We start from the raw sequence: 18,652 nt of genomic DNA, 5'->3' as shown, positions 1-18,652 counted from the left end.
TTCGTTACCAATAAAAAGGTCTTATTGTAACCTGGTTATATTCCTTACTAGAACCATAGCCTCTCGGTCTAATAGGTTATGGGCCCAGATTTCATCGCGTATAGTTCGGAAGTGAAATAACCTTTGTAAAAAAATTCGAGAAAGAAACGAAGTACTTTTCGAGGGGAAGCGTGGTCTCTGAAAATTTCGCAAAATGAGTTCTACGTACTCGACGCGTATTGAAGCTCTCGGAAAGCATAACTACGATACGTGGAAACTTCAAGTTCGAGCATTACTAATAAAGAATGACGCCTGGGAGTACGTAAACGGCGACAAACCTAAACCGGTAGCCGTGGTTGGCGACGCGGCATCGCAAGCGGCAGCGGCCGCATGGGTAACGGCGGACAGTAAAGCGCAATCGGATCTAATTCTCGCAATAGAACCATCCGAATTAAAACAGGTGAAAACATGCGAAACCGCACATGAAATATGGCAGAAGCTGCAAAGGATATATCAGTCAACAGGACCGGCCAGGAAGGCCACCCTGCTGAAACAGCTGATGTTGCATAAAATGGCGGAGCATGACGATGTTCGAGAACACATCCGCGGCTTTTTCGATGCAGTGGACAAGTTGCAGGAGATGGAAGTGGCCATCAACCAGGATTTACTCACCATTATGCTGCTGTACAGTCTCCCCTCCACCTACGAAAACTTTCGATGCGCCATCGAAACGCGGGATAATTTGCCGGAACCTGAAACCCTGAAAATAAAAATCATCGAAGAGAGTGACGCCAGGAAGTCTGCTCAACGTGAAAATTCATCGGAAGCCATGTTGGCTAGCAGCGCGAATCGTGGTCATCACAAGAAACTTGGATGGAAGGGGAAGAAATCAAACGCCGAAAAAGGGGAAGAAAAATTCTTCCCTTTCAAATGCCATAAGTGCAGGAAAGTCGGGCATAAGGCCAACGAGTGTAACGCGAAATACGACAAGAGAGGAGAAAAAGCGAGTAAAGCGGAAGAAATGGGTTTTTTAATCACGAGTTCGGAATCAGCGCTGAAAACCGAAGACAGCCGAGCGGGAACGAAGTGGTGCCTCGACAGCGGCTGTACGTCGCACATGTGCCACGATAAAGACAAGTTTACAAATAGTGAAAAGTGCGAAAGTGAAAAATTAAATTTGGCAAACAGTGCAACTACTAATGTGGAAGCAAGAGGAACGGTAAAAATTTCAGTTATCGAGAATAATGAAACAAAACCTCTGAAATTGGATAAAACCCTGTACGTGCCGGATTTAAGAACACCCCTGATTTCCGTCGGGAAAATCACCGATAACGGATACGACGTAACTTTCACACGAAACTCGGCGGTAATTCGTGACGCGAACGGCATCGTGAAACTATCCGCGAATAGAATTAACGGACTATATTATATTCAGGAAACGTCGGAACTCGCGAGTGTTGCCTCGGAAAGTGATAACTCAAAAAAATTAGAATTGTGGCATCGAAGACTAGGTCACTTGAACGAAAAGGACCTAAAAAGTTTGTTGAGAAATCAAGGAATACAGTTCAGTGAAAGTGAAAAACTCGAAATATGTGAAACTTGTGTAACGGGAAAATTCGCGCAAAGGCCTTTTCCAAAAAAATCATCGCGCAAAACGGAAATACTCGATATAGTGCACACGGACTTGTGCGGGCCGATGCGGACACAATCTCTCGGGCATGCAAGGTATTTCGTGACCTTCATCGACGACGCTACTCGTATGTGTGAAGTGAAATTCCTAAAAAGTAAAGACGAACTCGCGAACGCTTTTAAAAGTTACCAAGCTGTGGTGGAAAATCAGACCGGAAAGAAAATAAAATGCTTGCAGTCGGACAACGGTACGGAATTCCGAAATAAGGACTTGGATCGACACCTGGAAAAATGCGGTATTACAAGAAGGTTCACAATACCTCACACCCCACAACAGAACGGCATAGCCGAAAGGAAGAATCGAACCTTAGTGGAGATGGCGCGATGTCTCCTAATAGATTCTAACCTTCCCCCGGTGTTCTGGGCAGAGGCGATAGCGACTTCCAATTACGTAAGGAATAGATGTCCCTCCACAAGCATAGACGGTCAGATACCATTCGAAAAATGGACCGGAACTCCTCCAAACCTCCATCACCTAAAAACCTTCGGATGTCATGGATTCGCTTTGGACAAGTCACCGGGAAAAGGAAAATTTCAACCACGAGCGCAAAAGTGTATATTCTTAGGATATTCTACAGAATCAAAAGGATATCGAGTCTGGTTGCCGGATAAAAGAAAAGTCGAAATAACAAGAGACATCGAACTCACGAACACTTTTCTTCCGAAACAAAAATTCGAAGAATTTCTCCCCGAGGAAACGTCGAACGAAAAAGGTAAACATACGAAAAAGGAAAACTGGATTGAAATTGAACACACCTTGACAGATCGAAGAAACAACCACCAAATTCGAAATCACGAGGTCGAGAGCTCAGAAGAAGAAGAATTTTTTGGATTCGATCAATCACAAGATGAAGACGACGAAGATGACACCCTCGAGAACGAAAACAACATCGAGGCTAGAGAAATGGTCGAAAACGCCATCCAGAATAACAATATCGCACAACAGGAAATACGACTAGCTGGAAGACCGCAGATTATAAGAACCGGAGCACGTGGAAGGCCAAGGAAAAATTACAGATCACGCAACGTTGAAGAAGCAGCTGAGCAACACCCGGAACACTCGAACATCGCAGAGGAAATTTCGATCAAGGAGGCTCTAAACGGAGACGATGCAGATCTTTGGAAACGCGCCATGCAGGAAGAATTTGAAGCATTGATCAAAAACCAGACATGGACCATCGTCGAACGCCCTGAAGGTTGTAACGTAATCGGATGTAGAACTGTACTCAGGAACAAATTCAATGCCGAGGGAACATTGGAAAAAAGGAAAGCACGCGTCGTCGCGCGAGGATTCTCACAACGACCCGGAGTAGACTTTCATCAAACTTTTTCACCAGTGGTAAGACTAAGTTCAGTCAGATTGTTAATGGCACTAGCTGTCGAAAACGATTTAATTATTCACCAATTGGACGTGGCGACGGCCTTCCTCAACGGCGACATCGAAGAAAACATCTTTATGGAGATCCCGGAATTCTTTGAAGAGATGTTACCTGAAATAGTCACAAAAGAAAAATTTAAATCAAAACAATCAAACTCAGATGTGACAGCTTCGGAAATGCTGAGAAAAATTCGTCGAGGAAATCAAGTTTGCTTACTCAAGAAATCACTTTACGGATTGAAACAGGCGGGCAGACAATGGTACAAAAAGCTCGACACGGAATTACGAAACCTTGAAATGAAACCATTGAATGCCGACCCGTGTATCTACACCAAGAAACGAGAGAAGCAGATTCTGATAGCGGCAATCTACGTCGACGACATATTGCTTTTATCGAGTAGTATTGATTTTCTGTCAGACTTCAAACAATCGTTTAAACAGAAATTCGTTGTGAAGGATCTAGGAAACGTCAAAAACTGCCTAGGAATGGAATTCAATCGAGGAAGCGACTTCTTGGAAATATGTCAAAGCGGATACATCGAAACAATCTTGAACAAATTCGGAATGGAGGAATCGAAACCAGCTGCTACTCCGACGAATGCCGGAATTAAATTAAAGAAACTCGATCAATCGGAAGCTGAAGAAGAAGAAAATAATCACCCCTTCAGGGAACTCATTGGCACTCTGATGTACCTGGCCGTGGGATCAAGACCCGACATCGCCTATGCAGTGAACTACTTGAGCCAGTTCAACAACGCGAACGGAAAAGAACACTGGATTGCAGCAAAGAGAATTCTGCGTTATCTCCGAGGAACATCAAGGCTCGCTCTGAGATATCAAAAGTGTTCAAGACATCTGGAAGGCTTCGTAGACTCCGACTGGGGCGGATGCCCAGAAGATCGAAGATCCTACACAGGATACGTTTTTGTTTTGGCAGGAGGGGCAGTGACCTGGGAGTCCAAAAAACAACGTACCGTGGCCTTATCGACCACGCAAGCGGAGTACATGGGGCTCACGGAGGCTTCGAAGGAGGCCATTCACCTGCTGGGACTGCTAGAAGAAATCGGACTAGGAAATCAAAAAAAGGTCCAAATGTATAACGACAATCAAAGTGCGCAGAAACTTGCCAGAAATCCGGTGTTCCACTCAAGAAGTAAGCACATAGAAATTCGGTACCACTTCATCAGGGAGGCCCTGGAAAAAGGCAAGGTTTCCATCGACTACATACCGACGAATGATTTGATGGCTGATGTCTTTACTAAAGGACTAAGTGGAACAAAGCATCTCAAGTGTATATCTCAGTTCGGTATGAGATCACGTGACATCAAAAGAAGTGTTTAGTTCAGTGCTTTTTATTTTTGTTTAAATGGGGGGAAATTATTTCAAAATAATAATACAAAGACAAAACACGGACTTGTTTGAGGGGAAGTGTCAAATATGTATCATTTTATACTAACTACGTCCCTGCTATGTCAATCGTACGCATGCGCTAACACACTTTCTTTACACACACACTTTTTACCACCACAGTTCCTTTGTACTCTCTCCAGAGTTAATCTCGAGTCATTCGTTACCAATAAAAAGGTCTTATTGTAACCTGGTTATATTCCTTACTAGAACCATAGCCTCTCGGTCTAATATATTTTATTTACTTTACTGATTATTTTTCATTTCGTAAATAATTCAGAACATTTTTAAATCAACAAATAAAAAAATATGCGAGAATATTAAATCATTAAATTTATATATTATAATTAATTTTCAGTAAATATACTTTTCTGTTGCAATGTTTGTTTTTTACATTTATCTCTGGTAATGTATAAAAATAATAAATATAACCACACCATATGAAACGAAAAGCACGAAATTAAATTCCAAAATAAAAATAATAAATATTTTTAAATTATTAGAGAAAAAATTGGGGAAAATTTCTGTTGCTACTCATTATGATTTTTTAATCGAAATGAGTGAACTAATGTTAAATTCATTTGTAGCCCAATTTTTTCTGTAATATTTTCAGAAAATACGTAAAATTATAGCATAAATTAAAATTTACATAAAATAAAAAAAGGACACATTAAACAAATGGTAATGAAAGGAAAAGCTTATTTAAACACTGAGAAAACTGTTTCTTTTTTACCCAAAAATATTTTGTTTAAATCTTCGAATATCTTTGCTGCAGAGTCAAAAATAGTTGAGTTTAATTATGAAATATATTTTTTGCCAAAGTCAATATTAACTGCAAAAAAAAAAACAGCAAAAATTATTTTAAAATGTTATTAATATTAACTATTCATTTAAAATTCTACTGAAGTTCTAATAAATAAATAATAAATAAATATTAAATAAAAAATAAATTAAAATCAATAAAATAATCTATTCGTTTTCTTTTTTATAATTTTATCCAATAATAATAATTATTATTTAAAATTTATTTATTACTGTAATTAATAATATTATTTATTTTATGTTTTCTCAGTGTAAAAATAGAAAAAAAAGCAATGAAACACAAAAATAGCGTACTCGTTGTAGACACGGGTTCTTTAGGCGTTAATGAAGGACAATCCTCGTCACTTTTATCTGGACAATCCGGACGGCCATCACATCTGTAGATGCCTTCGATGCATTTCCCCCCAGTGGCACATTTGAATTGAGTTGGAGTACAATCTCGATCTATTTTTGGCAGAAATTAACAAAAAAATGGACATTCGTAAAAGCAAAAGCAACAATGACAAAACAATTTTTTTTATATATATATAGACATTTTGTTACCAAAAAAATGTATTCAATATTATTTTTATTTGAAAATATTTGAAATATTTGAAAATATTAATATTCCCAGAGGAAAATTTTATTTAAAACCAAATATTCTTTGAGTTAAATAAAAGTATATTTGTCTCAAAGCCTATAGTGAACTATTTATTTGCTTTGAATAAAAAATTTATTCGGGATGAATAAAATTTATTTGCACCAAATAAAATCCATTTTTTAAACCAAATAAAATTTTACTTGAACCAAATAAAATTTTTCTTTTTCTTAATAATATTTTTCTTTAACCAAATAAAACTTTACTGGAACCAAATAAAACTTTATTGAAACCAAATAAAATTTTTCTTGAACCAAATAGAATTTTATTCGGACCAAATAAAATTTATTTGCACCAAATAAAATTTTACTAGAACCAAATAAAATTTATTTGCAAGTACTTAGTAAAATTCTTTTTGAATTAAATAAAACTTTACTGGAACCAAATAAAATTTCACTGTTAGCAAATAAAATTTATTTGCACTAAATAAAATTTTACTAGAACCAAATTAAATTTGACTAGAACCAAATATAATTTATTTGCACTGGAACCAAATTATTATTTACTGGAACCAAATAAAATTTTTTTACACCAAATAAAATTTTACTAGAACCAAATTAAATTTATTCGCACGTACTCAATAAAATTTTTCTTGAATCAAATAAAACTCTACATGGAACCAAATAAAATTTTTCTTAATCTAATAAAACTTGACTGGAAGCAAATAAAATTTATTTTCACCAAATATAATTCATTTGAACCAAATAGAATTTTCCTTGAACCAAATAAAATTGTACTTGAACCAAATGAAATTTTATCAGAACCAAATAAAATTTATTTGAAGCAATTAAAAAGTTAAATTGCACAAAAAAAGCTTTACCTGGATCAGCGACAAGTTTCATTAAAATAGCGAAAGTCTTAATTGAAGCAACTATAAATTTCGCTAATTTAGTAAAATTTGTAATAGTTCCAATTAAAATCCCCCCCCCCCTATGGCTTTTAATCAAATATCATTTTTTACCGAGTCTAATAAAAATAAAAAATTGAAACATTTTTCATGGCAACTGAAAATCAACACACAAAAAATTTGCAAAAGCAAGTGGGATCATAATATATTGATATTTCGATTAATTTATAAGAAAAAAGTTTATAGAATTAAAATTTTTTCACTCAATTTTTCCCTGCATATATATTTTTATCTGAATTCTTTGTTTTGACAGTATATATAGTCAATTAAAATGTTTCTATTTCTATTAATAAAATACAGGAAGATTTATCATACTCTGAGAATAAAGATTCTATTTTCAAAAAGATAGCCAGATGATTCTATTTACTTCTGGTGAAATATCAAAGGAATGCAACGACTCAAGTTGATCATATGCTTCAATCAATTAGAACTCTCGAGTGACGTGCAACTTGAAATATTCTCCATTGAATAATCACGATACTGCACCAAAGTTTAAATAAATGATTGACGTGATCTCGTAAAATGAAGTGACGTAATTTTTTGAAACGCAACATGCTCTCTTACTCATTAATTTTTCTCTTTTTTTTGTGATTAATTATTAAAAGTATATGGTGAGAAGTTCCAGTTACATGTCACTCGCATTTAATTAGCCTTTCAATAATAGATATGACAAATGAATGTAGGTTGCATTCACTTTCATCAAGTGATGATGATGATGATGATGATGATGTTTTCTTCATTAGATATAAACTAACTAGTCTATTTTATAATCATACGCGGTCAGATTTCAAATGTTAATAAAAAAAATAAAAAAATAAAAATGTATATTCATCATTTTTTAAAACTATTTCAATTTTAATCATTTAAACTATTAAAACTATTTTTGTACATTTTATTCGAACAACTGTTTTTAAAAAAAAAAAAATTGATAATTAATATTAGCTAATTTTTATTGTTATTAATATTAACTAATTAGTCTACTAATTAATATAAACTAATTAGTTAACTAAGTAATTAACTAGTTACTTAAATAATTTATATTAACTAATTAATATTAACTAATTAATTAATAAATTTATTAATATTAATTAATTAGTTAACTAATTAATAGTAACTAATTCATTAACTAATTAATATTAACTAGTTAATTAACTAATTAATATTACATAATTCATTAACTAATTAATATTAACTATATCGTTAACTAATTAATATGGATTAATTAGTTAACTAAAAAATATTAACTAACTAATAAACATATTCATATTAACTAATTAGTTAACTAATTAATATTAAGTAATATTAATATTAATTAATATTAACTTCTTCGCAAACTAATTAACAATAATATTAACTAACATATTTATTTAAATATTAAATAATTATTTGCTTTAATATTAATTAACCGTTAACTAAATACAATATAGTAACAATTAGTTACTTTTTATATAAGAGAAAAAACAAAATATTTTTTAAGCTTTTTACAATGAGATTAAAAAATATATTAAATTTATCTTTCGAATTATTATTACCTATATAAATATTTTAAAAGAAGCTTTTCCTACGTTACAAGCTGACTACATTAAAAATTAGTATATTTACTAATTATGTTAGAGCACACAATATATTATGTATATTACAAATTTAATTCTATACTGGCTACTAATATTTAAATATTGATTATTAACACAATTACACTATTATTTTAATTAAATTAATTTACAGTTATTCTTATTTGAGAGGGAAAAAAATTATATTTTTCAAGGAGAAAAAATGGTGAGTAAATTTTTCTCATTTTCAATTACAAAAAATGTTTTACTGAAAAGGACAAGAATAAAAAATATATATATTTCTAAATTAAAATTTGTTTTACTAAAATTCTATTAAATTAAGAAAATCATTTTTTTCCCGGGGAAAAGCGCAGCTATTACATGAATGCGAGCGAAGCAAGGTTTTGGAAAATTCGTCACCAGAGAAAAAATGTATAATATTCAATAGATGAGTTTTGTCGTCTTTTTTTGCAAAATTGTAAATTTCATTTAGTTTTTAATTTCACAAAAAATTGTTTTAAACAAAAATGAAAGAAAAAAAATCTTGACGAAATATATTTCGTCAAGATTTTTTTATACTTATTTACCTGTATATTTATTTATAACTATAGTTATAAATAAATATACAGGTAAATAAGTAAATAAATTGTTAAACAAATAAATAAATAAATAAATAAATAAATAAAAATAAAGTAACTAAATAAACAAAAAAATAATAAAGTAACTAAATAAATAAATAAATTAGTAAACAAATAATATACAATAAAAAATAATAGATTACTAAATAAGGAAACGAACAAATAAGTAATCAAAGAATTAAATAAACAAATTAATAAAAAATTAAATAATCAAATTACTAAACAACTAAATAAACAAATAAATGTATGATTTGTATTACAAAGGCTTTTTTGACTTTAATTCTAATTCTAAATAAATAAAATGTATAAACAAATTAGTAAATATGTAAAGAAACGAATAAATAAATGAACAAATGCAAAAGTAAATGAATTATTAAACAAATAAAAAATAAAAAAAAGTAAATAAACGAATAAAGAATAAAAAAATTGTTTTAAACAAAAATGAAAGAAAAAAAATCTTGACGAAATATATTTCGTCAAGATTTTTTTATACTTATTTACCTGTATATTTATTTATAACTATAGTTATAAATAAATATACAGGTAAATAAGTAAATAAATTGTTAAACAAATAAATAAATAAATAAATAAATAAATAAAAATAAAGTAACTAAATAAACAAAAAAATAATAAAGTAACTAAATAAATAAATAAATTAGTAAACAAATAATATACAATAAAAAATAATAGATTACTAAATAAGGAAACGAACAAATAAGTAATCAAAGAATTAAATAAACAAATTAATAAAAAATTAAATAATCAAATTACTAAACAACTAAATAAACAAATAAATGTATGATTTGTATTACAAAGGCTTTTTTGACTTTAATTCTAATTCTAAATAAATAAAATGTATAAACAAATTAGTAAATATGTAAAGAAACGAATAAATAAATGAACAAATGCAAAAGTAAATGAATTATTAAACAAATAAAAAATAAAAAAAAGTAAATATACGAATAAAGAATAAAAAAACCAAATAAACAAATTAATAAACAATTAAATATTCAAATAACTAACTAAATAAATAAACTAATAAATATGTAAAATAATTATTAAACAACTAAATAGATTAATAAATAACTAAACCAAAAAAGTTAATAAGAAAATAAATAAATGAACAAAAAAATAAACAAGTAAATAAGTTATTAAACAAATTAATAGATAACTAAATAAACAATTAAATAATTTAATAAATAATTAAATAATCAAAAAATATCTAAATAAAAAAAAAATTAATAAATTATTAAGCAAATTAATTAAACAAATAAAGAAATAAATAGTTAAATAAATAATTAAATAAATAATCAAAGAAATATTCAAAAAAATAATCAAAGAAATAATCAAAAAAATAATCAAAGAAAAATAATTAAACAAAAAATAAGTTACTAAATTACTAGTCAAATAAGTAAACAAACATTAAATCAATAAACAAAACAAAAACAAATAAATAAATAATATTGTTAAACAATCCAATTAATTGTGAAATTAAAATAATTGAAATTTGTCCCTTGGAAAAAAAGGGGGGAAATTAACCATTTTTCTCTAATTTAAAACAACACAATGCATAAAAAGTTGAAAAAAATGAAGAACAGCGAATTTTCTCTGGTGTCTAAAGTGGTTTTAAGGAAAGGATTATGTACCACAATGAAGCTCATCTTCTGCCTTGGGGCAGTCGTCGTATCCGTCGCAAACCGAGGTTACTGGTATACAAGAGCCGTCCTCGCAGGTGAAGTCCATTGAAGGGCACGGAGCCAAACCTACAGGGCCCGGCAATGAAATAGATTCCCTTTCTTTTTTTTTTCTTTTTTTTCATCAAACATGGCGCCTAGCGTGTCATTAGGTAAAACGATTTCGATTAAGTCTCATCAAATACTTGACCCGTATTCACACCTTGTTTGCGTAGGCGATCAATGTCTAATTTATACTCTCCTTTAATCCACCGTTCATGTGTTGTAAATCTACCTTTTTTTTAATTTTTAAATAAATGCACAAGGTGAGTATTTTATTTGTTTTCTCTATTTTTTATCTTCTTTGTTTTCTGAATCTTTTGTATTTTTAGTATTTTCTCTGTATTTTTTTATATTGTCAGTATTTTCTGTATTTTTTTATTTTCAATATTTTCTGTATTTTTTTATTTTCAATATTTTCTGTATTTTTTATTATCAGTATTTTCTATATTTTCAGAATTTTCTGTATTTACCGTATATTCTGTATCTTTTTATTTAATGTTTTTTGCTTCTTTTTTTATTGGAGTATTTTTTGTATTTTGAGTATTTTTTTAATAAATACAGAAATATTTCTTTATTTTCCGTATTTTTTAAAAAAAATACTCAAAATACAAAAAATACTCCAATAAATACTGTAATAAATACTTGTATTTTCTTATTTCGAATATTTTCTGTATATTTTTATTTTCAGTAGTTTCTGTATTTTTCTATTTCGAGATATAAATACGTATTTAAAAAGAATACAAAAATTAAAGGAAATATAAAAATACAGAAGTATTATTTAAAATAATACAAAAAAAGAACTTTACAAAAAAATGCGAAAAAGTATTTTTGAAGAATATGTAGAAAGTAAAAAATACAGAAAATAAAAAAATACAGATGCAATTTAAAAAATATAAAAGTATTTTTTAAAATACTACAAAATTACTTTTTAAAAAAATAGAGAAAATAAAAAAATACAGAAATTAAAAAAAAATACAGAACCTAACAAATACTGAAGTAATTTTTAAAAAAGTACAAAGTATATTTTTCAAAAATGCAGAAAATAAAAAATACAAAAGTAATTTTTATAAATAATAGTACAAAAGTACTTTTCAAAAAAATGCGAAAAAGTATTTATGAAGAAAATGTAGAAACTAAAAAATACAGACAATAAAAAATACAGAAGCAATTAAAAAAAATACAAAAGTATTTTTCAAAAAAATACAAAAGTAATTTTTTAAAATACTGCAAAATTACTTTTTAAAAGAATAGAGAAAATAAAAAAGTACAGAAATTAAAAAAAAATACAGAAAAAGAAAAATGCAGAATCTAAAAAATACTGAAGTAATTTTTAAAAAAGTACAAAATATTTTTTAAAAAAATGCAAAAAAATACAGAAGTTTTTTTTTATTTTCTTCCATTGTTTAATTTTTTTTTTCACATTATTTCAAAAAATAAAAATTTTCTGCAAATTTTGCCCCAAGTAACAAGCCAACGACAAAATAAAAAAAATTTTATTTCATTTGTATGAAAATTAAACGAAATTCGTTTTACCCTAGACGTGTAAAGGACGCTGGTTTGAAAACACTAAAAAAAATTTATGAACGTATATAGAAAAAACATTGAAAGCAGTTTTAAGAGCAGCAAGTATGTAGATTGATGATTGGAGATATTATTACTTGATACATCAAAAGCACCTGTAACTCTTGAACCGCAATAAAGTTTCTTTTAAAATACATATGTACATAGAACTTTAATAAGCTTTCTAACACTTAAAGCTTATACTTTTGTTATTCACAAAGAGAGTTTTACTGGTATATATTTGTATTCATCTGTGAAATTATGTACAGGAAAATGTTTTTTTTGGGGGGGGAGTGAAAAACGTGTGGGGGAAAGAAAGCACAATTTTACAAATTGTGATTTTTGGAATTACTGATATAAATAGGAATTAATTATACTACTTATACTATAATGCAATACACTAACTTATGTACACTAATTTTTTTTTTGAAATCAACTATAAAACTAGTAACAATTTTTTTTCAATACACTGGAAAAAAAATTTATTTTATTCAAGTGATTGATTATTTGTCTATTATTATTTCCCATAAATATTTACTTGAATCAAATAATTTTTTTCTGAATCAAATAACTTTTTTCTGAATCAAATAATTTTTTTCTGAATCAAATAATTTTTTTCTGAATCAAATAATTTTTATTTTAATCAATTAAATGGTATTTGCTCCAAATACTGAAATTTTGTTCAAATAATTATTAATTCAAATTCATTTGATTTGAATAAAAATTATTTGATTCAAGTGAATATTTATTTAATAGCTGATAAGTAATTTGTTTTTTTAAATTAAATAAATTTTTTTTCAGTGTAGTACACTCAGAAAAATGTTTTACTTGAAAGAAATATAATTTATTTGAGTCAAGTAAAAGTAAATTTGTCACAGAGATTACTGAATTATTTGTTTTAAATTCAAATTCTATTTGGGCTGAATAAAAATTTAAATATAAAGTAAAATAAATAAAAAAATATTTATAGGATAATAAAATGAGTTTAATAAACAGAAATGTGCTTAAATAATGAAAATTGTATTTAGCACAAATAAAAATCAATTTTTTTTGAGCTAAATAGAATTTTTATTCGTACTAATACAAAATTTTTATTGGAACCGAATAAAATTTTTACTTGAATCAAATAAAATTTACTTGAATCAAATAAAATTTACTTGAACCAAATAAAATTATTACTTGATTCAAATAAAATTTTACTTGAACCAAATAAAATTATTAATTGAAGTAAATAAAATTATTACTTGAAGCAAATAAAATTTCATTGACACAAACAAAATTTTTACTTAAACCAAATAAAATTTAATTGGATCAAATAAAATATATTTGAAACAAATAAAATTTACTTGAACCAAATAAAATTTATTGTACCAAATAAAAATTTATTTGAAATAAAGAAAAATAAAAATTGCTCGACCGAAATAAAATTTATTTCAAAGAAATAAAATTTACGTGAACCAAATAATTAAGTAGACTCTGAATCAAAAAATTTTTTTTTCTGACTGCAGTTATTAATTTCTTTTATAACAACATCATTAACAATTGTTTATTTTTTTCCCAAAAATATTGTAAATTATGTTTCGTTATTAATTATTCAAATTAAATTAAAGTTTTAAATAAAATAAAAATTATACTAATTAACAATTGTTAATCTTTTTCGTAACAATATTTTTTTCAATGCACGTCCAGAAAGTGAAGTTTACTTTCGAGAATATATATTTTTAATCCCATTCACATGCATATTTACATGTGTGTATTCCAACCACTTTCAGAAAACGGAGACGACACACAATTTCAAGCGTTTACAGGTAAATTATTTACAGTACCACCAACTTTCTTTTTTTTTTTGTCATGTTGAATCCACCAATGCGAAAAGACTCTTGTTTTCTCGATTTTTTTTTTATTTCCAAATTTAATTCCTGTATAGCTAGTACAAAACGTACTTTCTGGTACATGAATTTTTGACGCAGGATATGTAAAGGGAAATATTTTATTGAAATCAAATTTATGATTCAATTAAATTTTTAATAAATTACGAACTTTTAAACTTCTATGTAGTTTAACTTCAGACCTCGGATCAAGTTTTAAGAACAAAAAAAAGAAAAATATCGAAAATGTCGTTTATTTTATTCATTTCATTTTAATGCTGCCATTTATTATTTTCGTTTACATTTTAATAGAAATTCAAATTCAATTGTGAAGTAAATAATTTAAAAATGCTCGAAAAATATTATCAAGAAGCAAAATTTTTTATTAAAAGATGCTCTAAATATTTTTCTTCTTAAAAAAATATTTGGAGCATTTTTTAATTTGCAAATTATTCATTACAAGTACAACCAAAATATACCCAAAGAAAATCCTGCATCAAAAATTCAAAAGTATAAAAAATTATATCGAAATATTTACCCACTGGAAAAGCCGTTTTTTTGTACAGCATATATATAATTATTGTCTGGACGAATACACATTTGTCTAATAAATAATTAGTGTTCTCATCTACCTGGTCTACAATTTCGCGAATCCTCATCACTCCCATCGATGCAATCAATATATCCATTGCAAATTTTTTCCTTTGTGATGCATCTCCCATCACAATAGAATTCCCACTCTCCACAAGGATTTCGACTCTCGTAGATTGTTGACTCAAGAATTTTGTTAGTACCAGTCTTAATCATCTTTCGATTTTTACTAGTATCATTTTTATTGAAGCAATTCTCCTCATCACTTCCATCGCTGCAATGCTTCCTCGAGTCGCATATTAATGCATTCGGTATACAAATCCCACCACAATAATGCTCATTATCGAGACATTGATTTCCGTTAATTGTATCATAGTCCTCGGCATTTATTTCGTTATCATCATCTTCGTCGTCTTCTTTATAGTCTTCGTCGTCGAAATCGTCATCTGTATCATCATCTTCATCATCATTTTCATTATTATCATCACCATTAACATAACCATCTTCTTCGTGATTTTTTTCGTCCTTGTCATCAACTATTTTATTTTTTCTATTGTTCCCAAAATTTTGATCCTTATCTTTACCATAGCCGTACTTGACTCCATTTCTTCTATTATTTCCAGAATTTTGATTTTGGTTATTATCAAAGTTGTCTATTTTATTTCTTCTATTGTTTCTAGAATTTTGAACCTTATCTTCATTTTCGTCGTGATCCATTTTATTTCTTCTATTATTCCTCGAATTTGGATCCGAATTTTGATCCAAATTATCGTCCTCAACTCTTCTACTATTCCCAAAATTTCGACTCCTATTATCTCCCTCCTCCTTTATCGAAATAGACTTGTCATTTTTTTTCAATCTCTCCGACAGTGGGACCTTCTTCTCATTAGATTGTAAAATTCGATTCCAAAATTTACCCGTTCGTATACCATCACCAATCATTTCTTTCATTTTTTTATTCTTCTTGTTTCTCGCCTCCTTTGAATCGAAATTCTCATCGGAGACAAATTCACGATTTTCAAATTCTGTCGTGGTAACAATCGTCTTTTCACTAGTAGTGGTAGTACCTTCACTTTTTTTCTTCATACACTTCTCCGAATTTGGTTCCTTCTTACAATTTTTCTTATTCTTTTTCTTTTTCTTCTCCTCCTTTGGCTTTCGTATCTTCTTTACTAATGATGAATATTTTTCTGTATTTGTCAAATTTGTACCGTCAATTTTTGTCGTACAATTAGAAAATTCACAATTTTGTTGTAAATTTGTTGTATCAGTGATATTTATTTCTTGAAATGTATTTTTATTTTCCTCGAATGTTGACAGTGATTCGGTTGATATTTTATTGAATGTTATTTCATTTGTTTGCCAATAATTTTCTTCTTGTTCTTCTTTATTAACTGATGATGATGATGATGTGGATTTGTCTTGTTTATTATTTTCCGAATTGTTTCCTTCTTCTTCAAAAAAGTGAGATGTGAACAATTTTTTAAATTGATCTAAACTAAAAGTCCAACCTCCAAGTTTTAGTGATTCGGTAGTAGTTTCAATTGATGGAAAATTAGTTGTGTTTTTTTCTTCTTGTAGATTGTAATCGGCTTTTTTATTCGATTCGGAAGTTTCCAGATCATTCATCGAATTTGGGTTTTTTTCTTTGGAGACAGTGAAGGAGTTTTGGTTGTTGTAAAATTTGGAATTTGTAGAATTTAAATCTATAGAATTCGAATTTGTATTAAAATGTGTAGGATTTAAATTTGGATTTACATTTGGATTTAAATTTGTATTTAAATTTGATGAATTTAAAATTGTAGAATTAAAATCTGTAGGATTTAAATCGATAGATTTTAAATTTGTAGAATTTGAATTTGCAGAATTTAAATTTGTGACTGGTAAAGAAGTTGTGGAAATTGTTTTCTCAGTGGTACGAGATTTTTTCTTTCCTTTCTTCCTTTTTTTACCCACTTTTCCTGTTTTGTCCTCTTTACCTAATATTTTCTCCAATTTATTCGTTTTGAACTTTTTCACTTCCGCTTTTTTCTGCATATATTTTTCATCATCATCTTCTTTTAATTCTTTCTGATCTTCATTTTCTTCTTTTTTATGTTCTTTTTCTTCTCTTTTACCTTCTTTTTCTTTTAATTCTTTTTTATCTTCTCTTGCTTTTCCTCCTTTTCTGCCTTCCTTTTTAACATCTTTTCCTTCCTTTTTGACACCTTTTTCTTTTCCTTCTTTTTTGTCTTCTTTTTCTTTACCTTCTTTTTTACCATCTTTTTCCTTTCCTTCCCTTTTACCCTCTTTTTCTTTTCCTTCTTTTCCATCTTCTTTTTTCCTCTTACCATTATTATTTACCTCCTTCAACCCTTTTTCTTTGAAATCTTCCTCCTTCATCTTCTCATTTTCCTTTTCGCCTTCTGTTTCCTTGACACTACTCAACTTTTCTTTTATCATTTCGATTTTTTTACTCTCTTTCTCAACTTCCGGAAATTTCCATTTTTCCTCTTCTCCTTTCTTCTTTGTCTCCCCTTCATCGTCCACTTTTTCCTCTTCATTTTTACCAACTTCTTTATTTTTCTCCGTCTCGTTTGTAGACTTGCCATTTTGATCTAAAATTGGTTCGAAACAGTCGAGGGAATTATTTAAGGAAGTGGAGGAGAGTCCAAAATCGATGTCATTTTCATTTACTGGAGTAAAACCTGATAAAGTTTCGTTAGATTTTGACGAAACTCTTTTCAATAAATCCAAATAAAGTTTTCGCCAAAAATTGATGCATTTCGTCTCGCATTTTTTTGGTTTTTGGCTTGTGGTAACATTTTGATTAATTTTAATAAAATTCTTATTAGTTTCAGTAATATTTTCATTACTTTTAATCACATTCTCATCAGTTTTAGTAACAATTATTTTACCTTCAGCAACATTATCACTTTTAATAACATTTTCGTCAGTTTTGGTAACAATTATTTTACCTTCAGCAACATTATCACTTTTAATAAAATTTTCGTCAGTTTTGGTAACAATTATTTTACCCTCAGCAACATTTTTACTTTTAATAACATTTTCGTCACTTTTAGTAACGTTTTCTTTACTTACAAAACTTCCATTACTTTTAATACCGTTTTCATCAATGTTAAAACTTTCGCTGTTTTTATTTTTCACACCTTCGCTTCCCGTATGTTTATCATCATTCTTCACATCAGTTTGACTCTCCACTTTGACTTTAGCTTTTTTAAGTTTATTTTTACGTTTCTTTCCTTTTTTTCGTTTAATCGCTTTAGGAGTTGTTGTAATTTGATAATTTTCCAATTTCTTATCAGTCGTTTTGTTACTAATTTGAACAACATCCGTTACATTCGGAACAATATAAGTAATATTATGTTTCGTAATATATTTATGAACCGATGATCCAACTTTTGCCGTATAATTACCCACAACAATATCAGTTAAATTCTCCATCTTTTTATAATTATGATCAATTTTTTCTTTCCCTTTTTTCGATTTGTTTAGTTTACTATTTTTCTTTGTTACGAAATTACTTTCAATGTCTATTTTATTCGATTTATTTTCCTTGTTCGTTTTATTTAATTTACTTTCTTTGCTTATTTTATTTTCATTCTTTATTTTATTTAATTTACTTTCTTTGTTTATTTTATTTAATTTACTTTCAACTTTTTTATTCGGGGGTGAATTCAATTTACCTTCAACTTTTTTATTCGGGGGTGAATTCAATTTACCATCAAACTTGTTATTCGGAGGTAAATTCAATTTGCCTTCGACTTTGTTATTTGGGGGCAAATTAATTTTCCCCTCGTCTGTGTTATTCAGCGTTAAATTGAATTTATTATCGACTTTGTTACTCGGCGGTGAATTTAATCCATTCTCGACTTCGTTGTCCTTAATTT

General features: G+C 28.5%; 1 protein-coding gene across 21 annotated transcripts in view; it reads right to left on the bottom strand.

The window, feature by feature from the left end:
* LOC122507790 (basement membrane-specific heparan sulfate proteoglycan core protein) overlaps positions 1-18,652 on the bottom strand; it is a 282,285-nt gene that overhangs the window by 83,715 nt on the left and 179,918 nt on the right. For 16 of the 21 annotated variants that reach the window (XR_006302150.1, XR_006302162.1, XR_006302152.1 and 13 more), the window contains 2 exons: positions 10,654-10,770; positions 5,570-5,719 (listed from right to left, as the gene is read on the bottom strand). The exons of 1 other annotated variant lie outside the window; for it this stretch is intronic. Coding sequence is in view for 2 of the 20 variants with exons in the window: in XM_043620734.1 (XP_043476669.1) it covers positions 5,570-5,719; positions 10,654-10,770 (267 nt within the window). In the remaining 18 variants the exon portion in view is untranslated. Of the gene's footprint in view, positions 1-5,569; positions 5,720-10,653; positions 10,771-14,803; positions 16,925-18,652 lie in introns of those variants that run through there. 4 more of the 21 variants (XR_006302161.1, XR_006302163.1, XR_006302153.1 and 1 more) reach the window with 3 other exon arrangements.

Source organism: Leptopilina heterotoma, unplaced genomic scaffold (genome assembly GCF_015476425.1).
Source record: "Leptopilina heterotoma isolate Lh14 unplaced genomic scaffold, ASM1547642v1 Lhet_114, whole genome shotgun sequence".
Lineage (NCBI taxonomy): Eukaryota > Metazoa > Arthropoda > Insecta > Hymenoptera > Figitidae > Leptopilina > Leptopilina heterotoma.
Note: the sequence above shows the minus strand (reverse complement) of the source record. Positions and strands in the feature narration are given on the sequence as shown.